The sequence below is a fragment of the Lemur catta genome, chromosome 1 (assembly GCF_020740605.2).
Source record: "Lemur catta isolate mLemCat1 chromosome 1, mLemCat1.pri, whole genome shotgun sequence".
Classification (NCBI taxonomy): domain Eukaryota; kingdom Metazoa; phylum Chordata; class Mammalia; order Primates; family Lemuridae; genus Lemur; species Lemur catta.
In genome coordinates, this window is record NC_059128.1 from 164454958 (window position 1) to 164470794 (window position 15837).

The 15837-nt window shown below is 33.1% G+C and overlaps 1 protein-coding gene across 3 annotated transcripts in view; it reads right to left on the reverse strand.

Moving 5' to 3' along the window:
* PIK3R4 (phosphoinositide-3-kinase regulatory subunit 4) overlaps nucleotides 1-15837 on the reverse strand; it is a 62137-nt gene that overhangs the window by 25725 nt on the left and 20575 nt on the right. For all 3 annotated transcript variants that reach the window (XM_045538541.1, XM_045538550.1, XM_045538536.1), the window contains 3 exons: nucleotides 13891-14064; nucleotides 3626-3771; nucleotides 1481-1684 (listed from right to left, as the gene is read on the reverse strand). In XM_045538541.1, the coding sequence (XP_045394497.1) occupies nucleotides 1481-1684; nucleotides 3626-3771; nucleotides 13891-14064 (524 nt within the window). The remainder of the gene's footprint in view (nucleotides 1-1480; nucleotides 1685-3625; nucleotides 3772-13890; nucleotides 14065-15837) is intronic.

The window sequence follows — 15837 nt, forward strand, 5'->3', positions numbered from 1 at the left end:
CTTCCCACTCCCTTGTACCCATGGCAGTGGCAAAACCAATACCTTAGAGCAAGGTGAGATGAAGGGACAAGGGGCTAGAGTGGCTCCATGAGGTAACTAAAAGCAAATTTCAGGATGAAGGCTTTTAAATTAAGATACAAGATTGGTATGGAAGAGATAAATACAAAGAGTCAAAATGCCCAAGCCTAAAGAAATATAAATTAGATTGGGATAATTTTTATTGCATGCCAAAATCTTTTTCAGAAGGGTTACTTAAGTCAGGAGAAACAACAAAAAAATGTCACTCAGAATCGAATTTTACATAAATTACTTTCTAAAACATAAAAGACATCTGATGTACAAGCCAAGGTTAAAAGAAAACCCAAAGAAAAAGCTCTTCAAAAATTCAAGTCACATCAAATCAAGTCTTCAAGAATATAGGAAACTGAATTACTCTCCTGGAAGAGACACTCAGAGGCAACCATAACCTCCAGGCAAATCTAGATCTAAAAGAACCAAAATGGTTATCGACCAGTCTCCCATGGGAGCCTGTTCCAATGTTCAATCACCCAAACCAATGTTCAGGCATCAAACAGCACTAGATACTGAGTGACAAGTAAAATACATCAAAGGATTTATATCTTAAAACTTACAAAATTCTCTGTTTGCAACTGAATGCATTTTCTCATCTTTTCTTGTTAGACAAGAGATGACTGACAAGCATTCTCTTTACAAAAACTTTCTGCAGAATTAAAGATAGTCATTAACGTCCCTCAGTATTTGCCTTACGGTTCATGAAGCATATACTCAGCAATTGTATTCTTTATTTCTAACATTATTTTCATTCCTATCTTGACTTTTCTAGATCCCACACCTCCCTCATAAAACAGGATGCTGAATTTGGACTTAAAATTTCTAAAGAGGCTTTACCAATGCCAACTATAATAAAAAGATTACTTCCTAGTTCTAACACAATTTGTTAATTGATCCAAATTTATAGGGTTTTAAGATACAGCAGTAAACTGCTGGTTTATTCCACCTAAGATGCATTATAAACTGAAGTTATTTTAGCTGTTTGTATGTAGTGAGAACTCAATAAATTTGGAATGCAATGAACCGGGACCTTTCTATATTGCATCTGTGCTTTGCAACATTTCTGCTGGCTGAATTTCATTTTTGGTGAAATATGGAATTGAATAAAAAATATTACTTAAACCTAAGGTTATTTCTACTCTCTTGCCCTCATTTATTTAGCCAGTAATCACAAATGAAACTTAATAGGTCTCCCATGATTCTTTATTTAGCTCAACTAAATGTCTTATCGTCATCCTCGTATCTTTGCTTGGATAACAAACCAAATGCATAAAACATCTGCCATATTTATTTCCTCATTTTTCATAATGTAATACTACTCAATAAAAAATATTTTAATAGCTAAATGGATACTTCAATATTTTTGAGATCTGCACTTAAATGTAAGATTTCAGAAGGGTGATACAACCTGTGAGAGCAATTTCTTCAGAAGCTGTGCTATTGCAGGATCCTCAGGTGGAGGGCAGTCAGGAAGAGACCCATTCCGTTTCTTCTGACGCATGTGAAGATGTCTGAACAAGCTAGTAATATCTTTAGACCGCAAAGCATAATCAAATATAGAACGACTTACTGGCTCTTTTAAAACACTGAGCAGAACAAGTTTTCTTTCAATCTATATTAGAAAAATAAAAAGAATTAGCCAAAAATATAACATATAGTACAGTTGCTTTCAAGTCCAATAAATACAATCATGAAAAGTTAACATAGACATTTATTTTCTAAGAAAACGAGAGAGATCAACATCTGCAATTTTTGTGTAGAAGGAAAAAAGAATACTAGTGAACTTTAAAGAGGTAAGGCATTTCTTACTTTTCATTGTTAGCACCAGAGGTCACATCTATGTCTATCATATTGGAAGACTAATAAAACTACCTATGCCAGAAATTTTAGAAAAAAAGAGAGCCTTTTCTAGATCCCAATATGTCAGATGACATCCCAGATCTAAACGGTACCTGCAGTTCACAGGTCTAACAATAAGTGGGTACTCATCCAGAAAAGATGCTCAATAACCACAGGTCTTCATTCAGTCATCACATCTTCCCAATGGATTCAACCACTGAGAAGAAATATATTACTCTCTCCACAGAGTTTATAAAATCCTTCTTTTTATTATCCAAAAGAATATTTTCCTCATCAATGACTATATAATAAAATAAATGAGCACTACTAACAGTAACCAAGAGGATTTTCTTTAGATACATTAATATTTAACTACCTGGTGAGTTGGCCAGTGAAAACCAGCATAAAAGGTTATCTTTTGTCTAATCCAAACTAGAGAAAGATAAGATTCATGAAATAACTGGGTAATTAGCCTCTTAACTCCTGATCCTGACCTTTCAAAATATAAAACAATGATAAATGCAAAAGTTTAATGAACTTCTAAATAGAATACCTAGTCAAATCTCTAGACCTAATTTCCAATGACCCATAAACAAGTATTTGTTTAAAAAGGCATTTTTTCTGGTAGTTCCATCCAACTTTCATGTATATATAAATTTTTCTTGGGGTAAAAATAAAAAATTCTATAAACTCTATGAAATAAAGAATGATGATCCCCAGAAATGAATGACTCTATAAGGAAAGTAAGGACTGAGGGTACAGCCAAAGCTTCCTAGTTTCCAGACTTTAGCCAAGGCATTTTCTCCAACAAAAGGGAAGGCACATTAAGATACAAAGGTAGGAGAAAGCCAGAAAGGCATGCGAATTTCCAAATGGGAAATGGAGTTTTGGTAAAAAAAAAAAAAAAAATAAATAAATAAAATAAATAAAAAAATAAAATAAAATAAAATAAAATAAATAAAATAAAATAAAATAAAATAAAATAAAATAAAATAAAATAAAATAAAATAAAATAAAATAAAATAAAATAATAGAGATTTCATATTATTATAACAACCAGAATCATACTTTAACATTTCATTCAATTTAAATATCTATTTTGATAGTTGGCTGTCTAGCAAGATGAAGGGTCCAAACACTGACAAGCTAGGTAAATAAAATTTGGCTTGTACAAACCATAGACCCAAAGATTATTATCAAGAATTATATTGCTTAGAGGTAAAGGGCAGGGGGTTGGGGGGAGGAGGCTGTTAGATTAAAAAAGAAAAGAAACAAAACCAGTTAGCGGTCCAAAAAAAAAAAACCCACAAATATTTGAAAAGGACTCTTGCTAATGTATTATAAATGATGCCTTTGGCTGAAATCAGTTATACTTTTTACAATAAAAAGCAGAGGTCCACCAATATATATTTCTGGTGGGTTATATTTTCCTTCAACAGTAAATGCTTTACAATAGTACATAAAAGAAAAATAAAATATGAACTGTTGCATGCTATATTAGGCATAACATGAGATATAACATAATATTTTCTTGAACTTTTCTCACCTTCAAAGTTGCTTGGTCCATTAACGTTAACAAGTTTGAAAGGAGTATGAAAATGCTATAGCCCAATTTAAATCTCTAAAAATTTAAAGTAAAATAGGACTCTCTAAACATTTTTTTAAAGGGACACAGTTCAGAAGGAGGATTGACTCCAAGTTGGAACATGTATACCTGTATTATTGGTTGGGTAATATATGGGTCAAGATAAGGCATCAGTTTACAGTAGACATCAGCTGTACTTATTTGATGGGCTACCACTGTGATAAATCCCACGGCACCATAGCGTATCCATAAATTAGGATGACACAGGAAGGGGGCTAAAGAGGGGGAAAAAAGGTATATTTCAAATAAGTTAATTTCAAACTATCAGGATAAACAAATTTTCACCTTATAAAATAATTGAGAAAGCCACAATGTTACTATCAGATGCTTTGACATACTCAATTACACTGAGGTATAAACTCAGCCAAGTGAATACACTATTATTATAATATTCTCTTATCATAAATGTCAGTAATACTATAAAAGAATAAAAAGTTACCTCTTTTCTGAGGATTTAAAATTTATATTTTTTTACCTGGGGCTAAAAGTAGATAGGCACCTACGTATTTATTATACTAGACTTAAAACTATTATACAGAAACATAAAAAGTCCCAACAATACACAGCAAACTATTACTCTCCCACTTGCACCCCCACAGAAGTTCAAAGAAATAGCATCTACCACACAAGAAGCAGAGAAACTGGGGAGTTCTTACTTCTCCAAGCCATAGCCTAAAGTTTAAGGAAACAATTTGACCTATCTGACATTCTTTTTAATGTACAAGTTTGATCAAATCTAACACATAATTCGTAATTTCATTTATAAGGCATTATACATGGAAACTAAAAAGGCAGGAAACATGATGCCTATTCTTAAAAAGTTCAAAATATATTATTAAACCAGAAAATTAAATGAATGTCTTTTCATCCTTTTTAACAATTTTATGTATTAAACCTAAAATCACTGATTTTAACTAATCAAATTTAGACTAATCTGATTTAGAATAAAACTTAAACTTCTGAAAGTGAAACAAAAGCATTTGTATTAGCTCTGAGCATGTAAAGACAATAGCATTCAGGGGATATTTATTTCATAAGAAATTCAATAGAGAAATAAGAATGCCATCATACGCTAATAATACATATATTTAAAGGGGAAGGAGAAAAGATTCATTCAAAATCTCTCTCTCCAGAGTTCTCACATTTCCAATTCTTCTACTTATACACAAAGAAGGTTTTGATAATTTCATAAACACCCTGCAGCTTCTGATCCATCCAACAAGGGCGGACTGGTATTTTCCCTTTGACAAGAGGGAAAACAAGGACTGAAAAAACACTGATTAAATTTCAGAAAGTAGCTAAACCCATAACGACTTAACAGGAGTTGGGCACTGTATTATACTGAATTATTTGCCCCAATTCTTAACCTCACTGCATTACACAATCACACTCACATACTCTGTATGCACTTGTGGTATACAACAGATACTTCTGTGCTCCTTGCTTTTGGCTCAGTCATATTACTTGCTTTGGCCAATGAATATTAGCAAAGGTAACACAAGGGAAACTTGAAAAGTGCTGTATAGCTAGGTTTGCCCTCCTGTGCCTCTGTTATCACCATGGGATGAACATAACGTGGGCAGCTGCTGCCCCTACAACCAGTGCCCCAGAATGAAACATGAATCACAGTCACCACAGACAATCTGAAGATGCACAGCCTAAAGCAAAGACACCCATACAACCTACAGACTCATAATGTGAAATTTATTGAAATATTCTGAGATTTTGTGGTTGCTGCAGCATTATTATACCAGTAAGTCGCTGATACAAAGCACTTCAAATACTCAAAAAACAAGAAGCCTGAATCAAAAGAATTTCCTGTAAAACAGCATATTCAATCTTTTCTGTATTCAACACATTCAAATTATCTGAAGACAAGCATGAGGGAAGTATTCATAATATCTAAGTGGGAAGAGTGCAGTTTTTAGAAGGACTGCCAGAGAAATCATGATAACCATCAATAACACCACCACCACCACCATTTCCTTTAAGAATCATTACGACAATGATAGCAGAAAGATGCAGAATAGGTCATTTCAGCTTTCAATCTCTTGTAGTAAAATCAATTTTAACAACTATTCATGCGTGAAAATACCATTACAAGAGCTAAGGAGTCCAGATGAGAGGTTAGAGTACTTGGGTATAGCAGAAAAATAAGAAAAGCCACCTTGAAGAGGGGAGGAAGGATAGTTTCACATTATCCACATAAACATTCCCCCAAGCCTGAGCAGCACAACGCAGAGCAATACCTTCCAAAGTTGGGGAAGCAGATTAAGTGAGTATACAACTTTGCAACAGGCAAAGCACCAAGGCCAAACCAGTAAAACCCAGGCTCTATCCCCTTCCCTTTAGTTCCACACTCCAGGCCAGCCACCATGGACCCAGGACCCAGACCTGTCCCTGACTCAGCCTTGAGACCAGCCCCAGTGCCTGGCTGGCCCCAGAGGACACAGGCTTGAGTGGACCCAGGGTCCAGGCCCACTCCAGTAGACCCCTGCACACACCTGGGCACTGCAGACCCAGGCTCCAGGCCAACCTCCATAGAACAAGGGCCCAGGCCCAGACTCATGCCCATGGACAAAGGCTCTAGACTCACCCAAATGGACCTTGGCATCAAGCTAGTTCCCTTGGACTTAGGACCAGACCCATCCCTATGGACCCAGGTATTAGGCCCAACCCAGAGCCAAGAAACCTCCCACAGACTTAGGCTGAAGCTGAAGCCAGTCTTTAAAGACTAGAAAAGGTACCTACTTCTTCAAATACACAGACATCAATGCAAGGCCACAGGATCACAAATAATCAGAGAAACATAACACCATCAAAGCAACATGATAAAGCATCATAAAAGGGGATCCAAAAACTTCCTGAAAAAGAATTCATAACAACCATCTTTAAAAAAGTGAGCTACATGGAAATATAGATAGATAACTAAATGAAATCAGGAAAACAATACACAAACAAAATGTGAAGTTCAACAAAGAGATGGAAACCGTAACACAGAACCAAACGGAAATTCTCGACCAGACGAACACAATGCCTGAACTGAAAAATTTCACAGAAAGCTTCCACAGCAAACTGTTGGGCAAAACTAAGAATCATTGAGCTTGAAAACAAAGACAAAGATAGAATTTTGAAGGCAACAAAAGAAAATCAACTCACCACATAAAAGAGAACCCTTGTATGATTATCATCAGTTTTCTCAGTAGAAATCTTTCAGGCCACGAGAGATTGGATGATATAGTCAAAGTGCTAAAAGAAAAAACTTCAACCAAGAATACCATACTCAGCAAGGGCATCTTTCAGAAATGAAGAAGAGATAAACACTTTCAAAACAAACGAAAGCTATAGAAGTTCATCACTACTAGACCTGCCTTAGTAAAAATGCTAAGCGGAGTTCTTCAAGTTGAAATGAAAGAATGCTAACTATTAATAACAACATGAAAATGCGAAAGTATAAATAAAACTCACTGCAAAGGGAAGAATACAGTCAAATTCAGAATACTCTTAATACCATAATAGTGGTGCATTTAACTTTTAACTCCAGTATAAAAGTTAAAAGACAAAAGTATTTGAAATACTATAGCTACAATAATTTGTTAATTAATACACAATACTTAAAAGATGTAAACTGTAACATCAATAACACAAAATGTGGGAGGAGGAGAATTTTTGTACAAGGCCAAAGTTAAGATGTTATCAACTTAAAATACAGTTATGAAAAACAGTTAAGAAAAACTGAAAAGAAAAAACCTGTAATACACATACAAAAGATAAACAGAAAGGAATCAAAGCAAAGCACTACAAAAAAATCATGAAATCACTAAGGAAGACAGAAAGACAGGAAGAATGGAATAAAGGAATTACAAAATAGTCAAAACAATTGACAAAATGACAGCAGCAAGTCTTTAACAATCAATACTTACATGGAAATTCTCCAACCAAAAGACACAGTGGCTGAATCAATTAAAAAACAAGACTCAACTATATCTACAAGAGATTCATTTTAGCTTTTAAGATACATGTAAGCTGAAAGGATAGAAAAAGATATTCCATGCAAATGGTAACCAAAAGAAAGCAGGGATGGCTATACTTCTATCAGATAAAATAAAATTTAAGTCAAAACTGTAACAAGACACAAAGAACGTCATTATATATTATAATAATAAAGGAGTGGCCAGGCAGGCTGGCTCCCACCCATAATCCCAGCACTTTTGGGAGGCTGAGGAGGGAGAATTGCTTGAGACCATCCTGGGTAACACAGCAAGAAGCAACACCCTATCTCAACAACAACAGAAAAATTAGCCAGGCGTGGTGGCATGGCCTATAGTCCTAGCTACTTAGGAGGCTGAGGAGGAAGATCGTTTGAGCCCAGGAGGTTGAGGTCGCAGTGAGCTATGATTACGCCACTACACCCTAACTTAGGCAAGAGAGCGAGGCCCTGTCAATCAATCAATCAATCAATCAATCAATTCATTAAGAGGGTATAACAATAACAAATATGTGTGTGTGTGTGTGTGTGTGTGTGTGTGTACACTCAACATTGGAAGACCTAAATATATAAAACAAATATTAACAGAACTGAAGAAATAGACAACAAAACATTAACAGTAGGGGACTTCAATGCCGTATACTTTCAACAATGGATAGATCATCCAGAAGGAAAATCAATAAGGAAACAGCATAAGTGAAAAACACTACAGACCAAATGGACCTCACAGGTTATCTATAGAACACCCTATCCAATAGCAACAGAATATACATTCTTCTCAAGTGCACACAAAACATTCTCCAGGACAGATCATATATTGAGCCACAAAACAAGGTTTAACAAACTGAAGAAGCTGAAATCATATCAAATATCTTCTTTGACCATGATGGTATAAAACTAGAAATCAGTAACGGGAGGAAAATTAGAAAATTCACAAATATGTGGAAATTACACAACACATTCCTTAACAACTAATGGGTAAAAAAAACTTATGGAATGCCATAAAAGTATTTCTAACAAGAAAGCTTATAGCAATAAACACCTACAATAAGGGAAAAAAAAAAAAAGATCTCAAATAAACAACCTTAATTGTATATCTTGAAGAACTAGAAAAAGAACAAACTAAGCCCAAAGTCAGCAGAATGAAATAATAAAGATCAGAGCAGAAATAAATGAAATAGAGACTAGAAAAACAACAGAAAAGATCAATAAAACTAAGAGCTAGTTTTCTGAAAAAATAAAATCAACAAACCTTGAGCTAGACTAAGAATAAAGAGAAAACTCCAAATTATAAAGAGACGTTATAAATGGTATCACAAAAATACAAAGGATAAGAGACTACTATGAATATTACACCAACAAATTAGATAACTTAGAAGAAATGAATAGATTCCTAGAAATATACAACCTACCAAGACTCAATCATAAGGAAATAAAAAATCTGAACAGACTCATAACAAGTAAGGAGATTGAATAAGAAATCAAAAGCCTCCCAACAAAGAAAAGCCTAAGGACTAAAGGCTTCATTAGTAAATTTCACCAAACATTTAAGAAAAAAGTAATGCCAATCCTTCTCAAACTCTTCCAAAAAAATTGAAGAGGAAGGAACACTTCCAGACTCATTTTACAAGACCAATATTATCCTGATACCAAAGCCAGAACAGAATACAGCAAAAGAAAAAAGAAAATTACAGGACAACATCCCTGATGAACATAGACGTAAAAACCCTCGACAAAATACTTGCAAATTAAATTCAACAACACATCAAAAGGATCACACACCACGATCAAGCAGGATTTATCTCTGGGAAGCAAGATGTTCCAACATACACAAATAAGTAAATGTGATAACATCACATTAACAGAATTAAGAATAAAAATCACACAATCATCTTAGTAGATGCAGAAAAGGATTTCACAAAATTCAACATCCTTTGAAAACAAAACTGAACAAATTAGGTATAAAAGCAATATATTTTAACATAATAAAGGTCATATATGACAAGCCCACAGCTAACATCATACTCAACACTGCATAGCTAAAAGCTTTTCCTCTAAAATCAGAACAAGACAAGGATGGCCATTCTCACCACTTCTATTCAACATAGTACTGGAAGTACTAGACAGAGCAATTAGGCATGAAAAAGAAATAAATGTATCCACATTGGAAAGGAAGAAGCTAAGCTGTCTCTACTTGCAGATAACATGATTGTATACACAAAAAACCCTAAAGATTCCACCAAAAAAAATGTTAGAACCAATAAGCAAATTCAGCAAGATTAAAGGCAACAAAGTCAACATACAAAAATCAGTTGTTTCTATACAATAACAAGGAACTATCTGGAAAAAAAAAATTGAGAAAATGATCACGTTTACGATAGCATCTAAAAGAATAAATGCTTAAGAATAAATTTATCCAAGAAGGTGAAAGATCTATATACTGAAAACTATAAAACACTGATAAAAAAAACAGAAGAAACCACAAATAAGTTAAAAGATATCACATATTTGTACATTGGAAGAAATGATATTGTTAAAATACCCATACTACCCAAAGTGAACTACAGATTCAATGAAGTCCCTATCAAAATTCCAATGACATTTTTCACAGAAATAGAAAAACCAAACCCTAAAATTTGTATGGAACCACAAAGAGCCAGAATAGGCAAAGTAATCTAGAACAAAAAGAACAAAGCTAGAGGCATCACATTTCCTGCTTTCAAAACATACTACAAAGCTATATAGTAATTACAGTACTATGGTACTGGCACTAAAAACAGACATATAGACTAATGGAAGAGAATAAAAGCCCAGCAATAAATCCATGAATTTACAGTCAACTAATCTTGGACAAAGATGACAAGAACGCACATTAGGAAAAGGATAGTGACTTCAATAAACAGTGGTGAGAAAACTGGATATCCACAGGCAGAAAAATGACACTGAACTTATCTCACTCTATATACAAAAATCAAGTCAAAATGTATTGAACACTTAAACATAAGACCTGAAAAAGTAAAATTACTAGAAGAAAACAGAGAGAAAAAGCTTCTTGTCATTGGTCTGAGCAATGGTTTTTTCTATATGACCCCAAAAGCACAGGGAACAAAAGTGAAAATAGATAAATGGTATTATAACTAAAAAGCTACTAAAACTAAAACTAAAAAGCTACGGCACAACAAATAAAACAATGAACACAGTGAAGTGAGAACCTACAGTATGGGAGAAAATATTTGCAAACCATCATTTGATGAGATTAATATCCAAAATATGTAAGAAACTCAAACAATGCCATAGCAAGAAAACAAACAATCCAATTTAAAAATAAGCAAAGGACCTGAACAGACATTTCTCAAAAGAGGACAAACGGGTATATTAAAAAATGGTCAGTGTCACTAATCACCAGGAAAATACAAATCAAACCCACAATGAGATATCACCTCATACCTGCCAGGATGGCTATTATCAAAAAAAAAAAAAAAAAAGACAACAAGTGTTGGCAAGGACGTGAAGAAAAAGGGAACCCTGGTATACTGTTGGTTGGAATGTAAATTAGTACAGCCATTATGAAAAACAGTAAGGAGGTTCCCAAAAAAATTAAAAATAAAACTACCTATGATCTTGCTATCTCACTACTTATGATGTAGCAATCCCACTTCTGGTTATATATCCAAAGGAAATGAAGTTACAATGGCGAAGAGGTAGCTGCATTCCATGTTCCCTACAACATTATTCACAATAGCCAAGATATGGAATCAACCTAAGTGTCCACTGACAGATGAATGGATAAAGAAAACATGGTGTATATATACAATGAAATACTATTTTGCCTTAAAAAAGAAAATCCTGGTATTTGCAACAACATGGATGAACCTGGAGGACATTAGGCTAAGTGAAATAAGCCAGGGACAGAAAGACAAATACTGTTATGATCTGACTAATATGTAAAATCTAAAAGAGCTGAACTCACAGAAGCAGAAAGTAGAATGGTGGTTGCCAGGGGCTGGGAAAGAAGGTAGAGTAGAATGGAGAGATGTTAGTAAAGGATACAAAGTCTCAGGCAGAATGAATAAGTTCTGCAGATCTATTGCACAGTATGGTGACTATAGTTAATAATAATGTATTGGATATTTGAAAATCACTCTAAGTATAAATCTTAAATGTTCTCACCACATACACACCCACACAAAAGATAACTATGTGAGGAGATGGATGTTAATTAGCTTATGATAATCATTTCACAAAATATATACACATCAAAGCATGTTGTATACAATAAATATATACAATTTGCCAATTATACCTCAATAAAACTGAAAAGAAGGATCACTATAATAGACTACACACTGTTTAAAGACAGAAGAACAGAGAGATGTACAAGTTTATCATTTATTTTAAGTTATTAAATGTTATTAAAAACTTTTTTTAAGTAGTTTAAAATGCCAACAAATAATTGTTTATTTGACTTTTCTCAGCAAGGCTTTTTTATTTTTCATAGTTAGTACCAAATTCAGTTCTAGTTCTAAGGGAGTTATACACCCAAGAAGTTGTACCACACTGGGTTTATTCTATACATAAGTATCATTTATTCTGACACAAAACTAAAGATTTATGAGCATCCTATACATTCATTCTGGGATCAATAACTAGAAATAGCAGGATCCAGAAAAATTTCTGCCAACTTTGAGTGAAGGGGTAAAAAAATATCTTTATGATGATTTTTGCTTTAAAATCGATGGACATCCATTTTTTAAATAAATGAAATGCTAATTATAAGCTATATTAAATTTCAAAAATAATTTCCAAATAACTAGGCAACAGAAGAAATGTATTATGTGAAATTATAACAGGAGAGTACATATATATACACACAGAAGGTTATTAAAATAAAGAGGACCAAAGTCCATATCAAGAAAAACTCAAATTCTGGGAGGTAGGACCACTTTCACAGGAGAAAAAGTAAACATTAATGTGAGAATTCAAAAAATGAGAATGAATAGGAAAATAGGCCAAGTAGCAAGATATGTATGGTAAAGATGATAAATTTTCTCCTTACTATTATTATGACAACAGGTGCTTTTTATAACTACCTTATACTATACAGGGCCAGAAATTCAAAGAACATCCTAATATATTTTGTTTTATTATACTGATCAGTTTTGGTTCCCAACTCACTAGCTCCTTAAAAAAAATGGCAAAAACTTACAGATAATGAGCCCCTGAAGGTTCAGCACTGTGCAGCTAACACAAAAAATCAAAAACACTTCTATGTAATGGAGAGTCTTACCATGATTGTGTTGCCAATATTCAACAATTTTCTACAAAATTGTGATTACTTTTAACATAATCATCAAAAAATTCAAACCAAATTAGAGTTAAAAACCGTTAAGAATTCTAGATAGGAGAGTGCAAAATAAGAAATCTACATATGCTTTTTAATTTTCCACAAAATAAAAAAAAAAAATGTGTATTTGTGCCTTCACATTTTCCAGAATTTTTTTTTATCTCTACTAGCTACCACCTAAATATCTCAATGACCAAAATAAATAATAACTCTCTTGTCTTTTCTCTCTGAAGATTGCTTCAAGGAAAATCTGTTATTCAAATCTAACCAATTAACTTTCTATTAATTTTCCTTTCCAAAGCATTTAGCAGCCATTAAGTATTTTATCTAAAAAGACAATTTTCTAAGATTTTATGTCCTCCCAGTACAGAGCAACTGGCAATTTTCCATTGCTTCCTTTCTTAAAATGAAGTAATAATAAAATTAAATGTTTGAGATAGTGTCAATTTTAGAATTTTCCATATTTATTTGTTTGCTGTTATTCTGAATTTTAAAGAAGTTTAAAGGAAATAGATGAGTGCTATCTAGGTCAAGTAATTAATTCCTTTTGTTAGTTCATAAAATTTTTATACTAATATTGGTAACTTCAATACTATGAATTCTTAACTGGCAATCAATGCAACGACAGATGTCATAGACAATGCTTCACATCCAATTTCCAACTTGACAGTGGTTAAGTATCCAAAAATAAGTTTAATCTTCAGACCAGTCAAACCTTTATCCACATGATGTTAGAAAACCAAAAAATCTTTATTTCTATCCCAACGGTGACAAAAATAAGTGATACTTCCCAACCCGGGCTGGAGAACCAAATGAATCTGCTTGTCTGTCTCTCTCATACATATAACTTTATGCATATATGCACATACATATTTGTACACGCACACAATCAATAATAGGAACAATAAAGCTACAATTCTTACTCTATATTACCTAGAAATTTTATAAAGTTCTCCTCAAACCCTAATTTTCCCATTCTAATTTGGAGAAACTGAAACTTACCAATATCACTGGCAAATTCGTAGACATGGGGTTTTTGTAGCAGCCCTAACTGGCACATACAAGTAAGGGCATTAAGAGCTTTCACAATAACAAATTCCTCAGCATCACTAAGACCTTGTTGCAGCAGGGGCTTAAGAATTGAGGAGCTTTGCCAGCCAACATAGGCAGCAACACCTGAAAATAAGAAGCAACATTACATGATCATTCGATATCTTAAAGTACATACATCATTAAGTAAAACAAACAAAAAAAAATTAAACAAAAGCCAAGCATATTGATGAATAATCCAAGAAAGAACACTGCACTTCCTACCCAGTATAATGAATGAAAAAATTCTGGGACTCCACAGAAAAGCAAAGATCCTAAGAACTTATAAAAACGAAAACTTAAGTCTCCTAAAAAGGACGAAGAATCAGATTGGCATCAGATGATCTTCAGCAACAATGGAGGCTACAAGACAACAGAATAAGACCTTCAAAGTTATGAAAGGAATTCTATACTCAAACTGTCAATTAAATAAGGAAACAAAAATAAGTCATTTCAAGACATGTGAAAACTGTAAAGGTTTATCTCTCAGGCAACCCTTTCTAAGAAAGTTTTTTGAGGATATTCCAGCAAAATAAAAGGAAGATATAGAAAGTACAAAATGGTAGATCTAACCAAAGAATTTAGGGGGAAAAGAATGATAGCTAGCAAAGATCTAGAAATCAGTCAGCCCAAATTAGAACTAAAAGCTAATAAATTTTAAGAATATCCTAAGGAGCAAAATGAAACAGATTCAAAGCAACAAATAAAATTGATAAAAAAAGAAGCTAGATATTACAGATTTGGTGAAGAAGAAATATTACTTTTCTCTCTAAAAAGAAAATGAAGGTATCAAAAATTCTAGGACAAAAAATTATTCAAGAAAGTCATGATCTAAATATGAAATAGACTAAAATGTGCAATGTATTTAGTAACCGAAAGTGAAAAGAAAAGTAGAATCCATCTGCCTTGCTATAACACTCTCAAGTAGTACAGGGGTCATGGTACTGGGATTGTGGTTAAGCAAATATAATTATATATACTACTTGGCTCTACAGTCAATAAAACTTACAGATTCATAATCATGTAAATCATGTAAATTTTGTTTTGAAACTTCAGAATCAGTCTATACATAAAAGACTTTATTATGATCATAAAACAGAATGTTAAGTATTCTGTTCTATAATCATAATAAACTCTGAATTCTCAACTAACCAAAGAATAAGAAGATAGAGGTGGAAAGAAAGGGGCACTAACTTTGTAGTGCAAATCAGAGGTAGAGCAATAAGAAATAGGCTTACTTAAAGCTATAAAACAACAAACTAAAAACTAAAGCACTGAACATAGTAATCAAGATCTCAAAAATTGAGAAGGGAAGAGGGATCAAGGGATGGTTATGAGTGAGTTATATCTTCATCTGGCATAGAAAAAAAGTCAAGAGATAAAGTCTAAAGTTGATAATTTTAAAAACAGTAATACAAAAATACCATTTAGAGATACGGTAGTATTAATAATTACCTGAAGACACTAAACCAAAAACACAAACGTGAGAAAATGCCTCTGGAAACTGCAAGTATTGCTTTTCATACATTACTTATAAATTTTGGTTAACTTTTAAATAATTTCAAAAGTATATTTCTCCTATGATTAAAAAATAATGTTATAATTGTTTTCTTTGATAAAAGGAAAAATTCTATCTAAAATTCAAGTGGATTATATTTAGGAACTTTATAAACTGAAATGTATACAATAAGCTAAAATGACTAAAAATACTTGAAAATGAATGGCATCTAGAAACTTAATCTATTTGATAATAAAGTTGATTAAAATATAATAATATAAATATAATACAGCTAAGAATCTAAGCACAAGAATAGAGAAATCAATGGAATAGACTAAACACCCAGAAAACTGACCCTAACA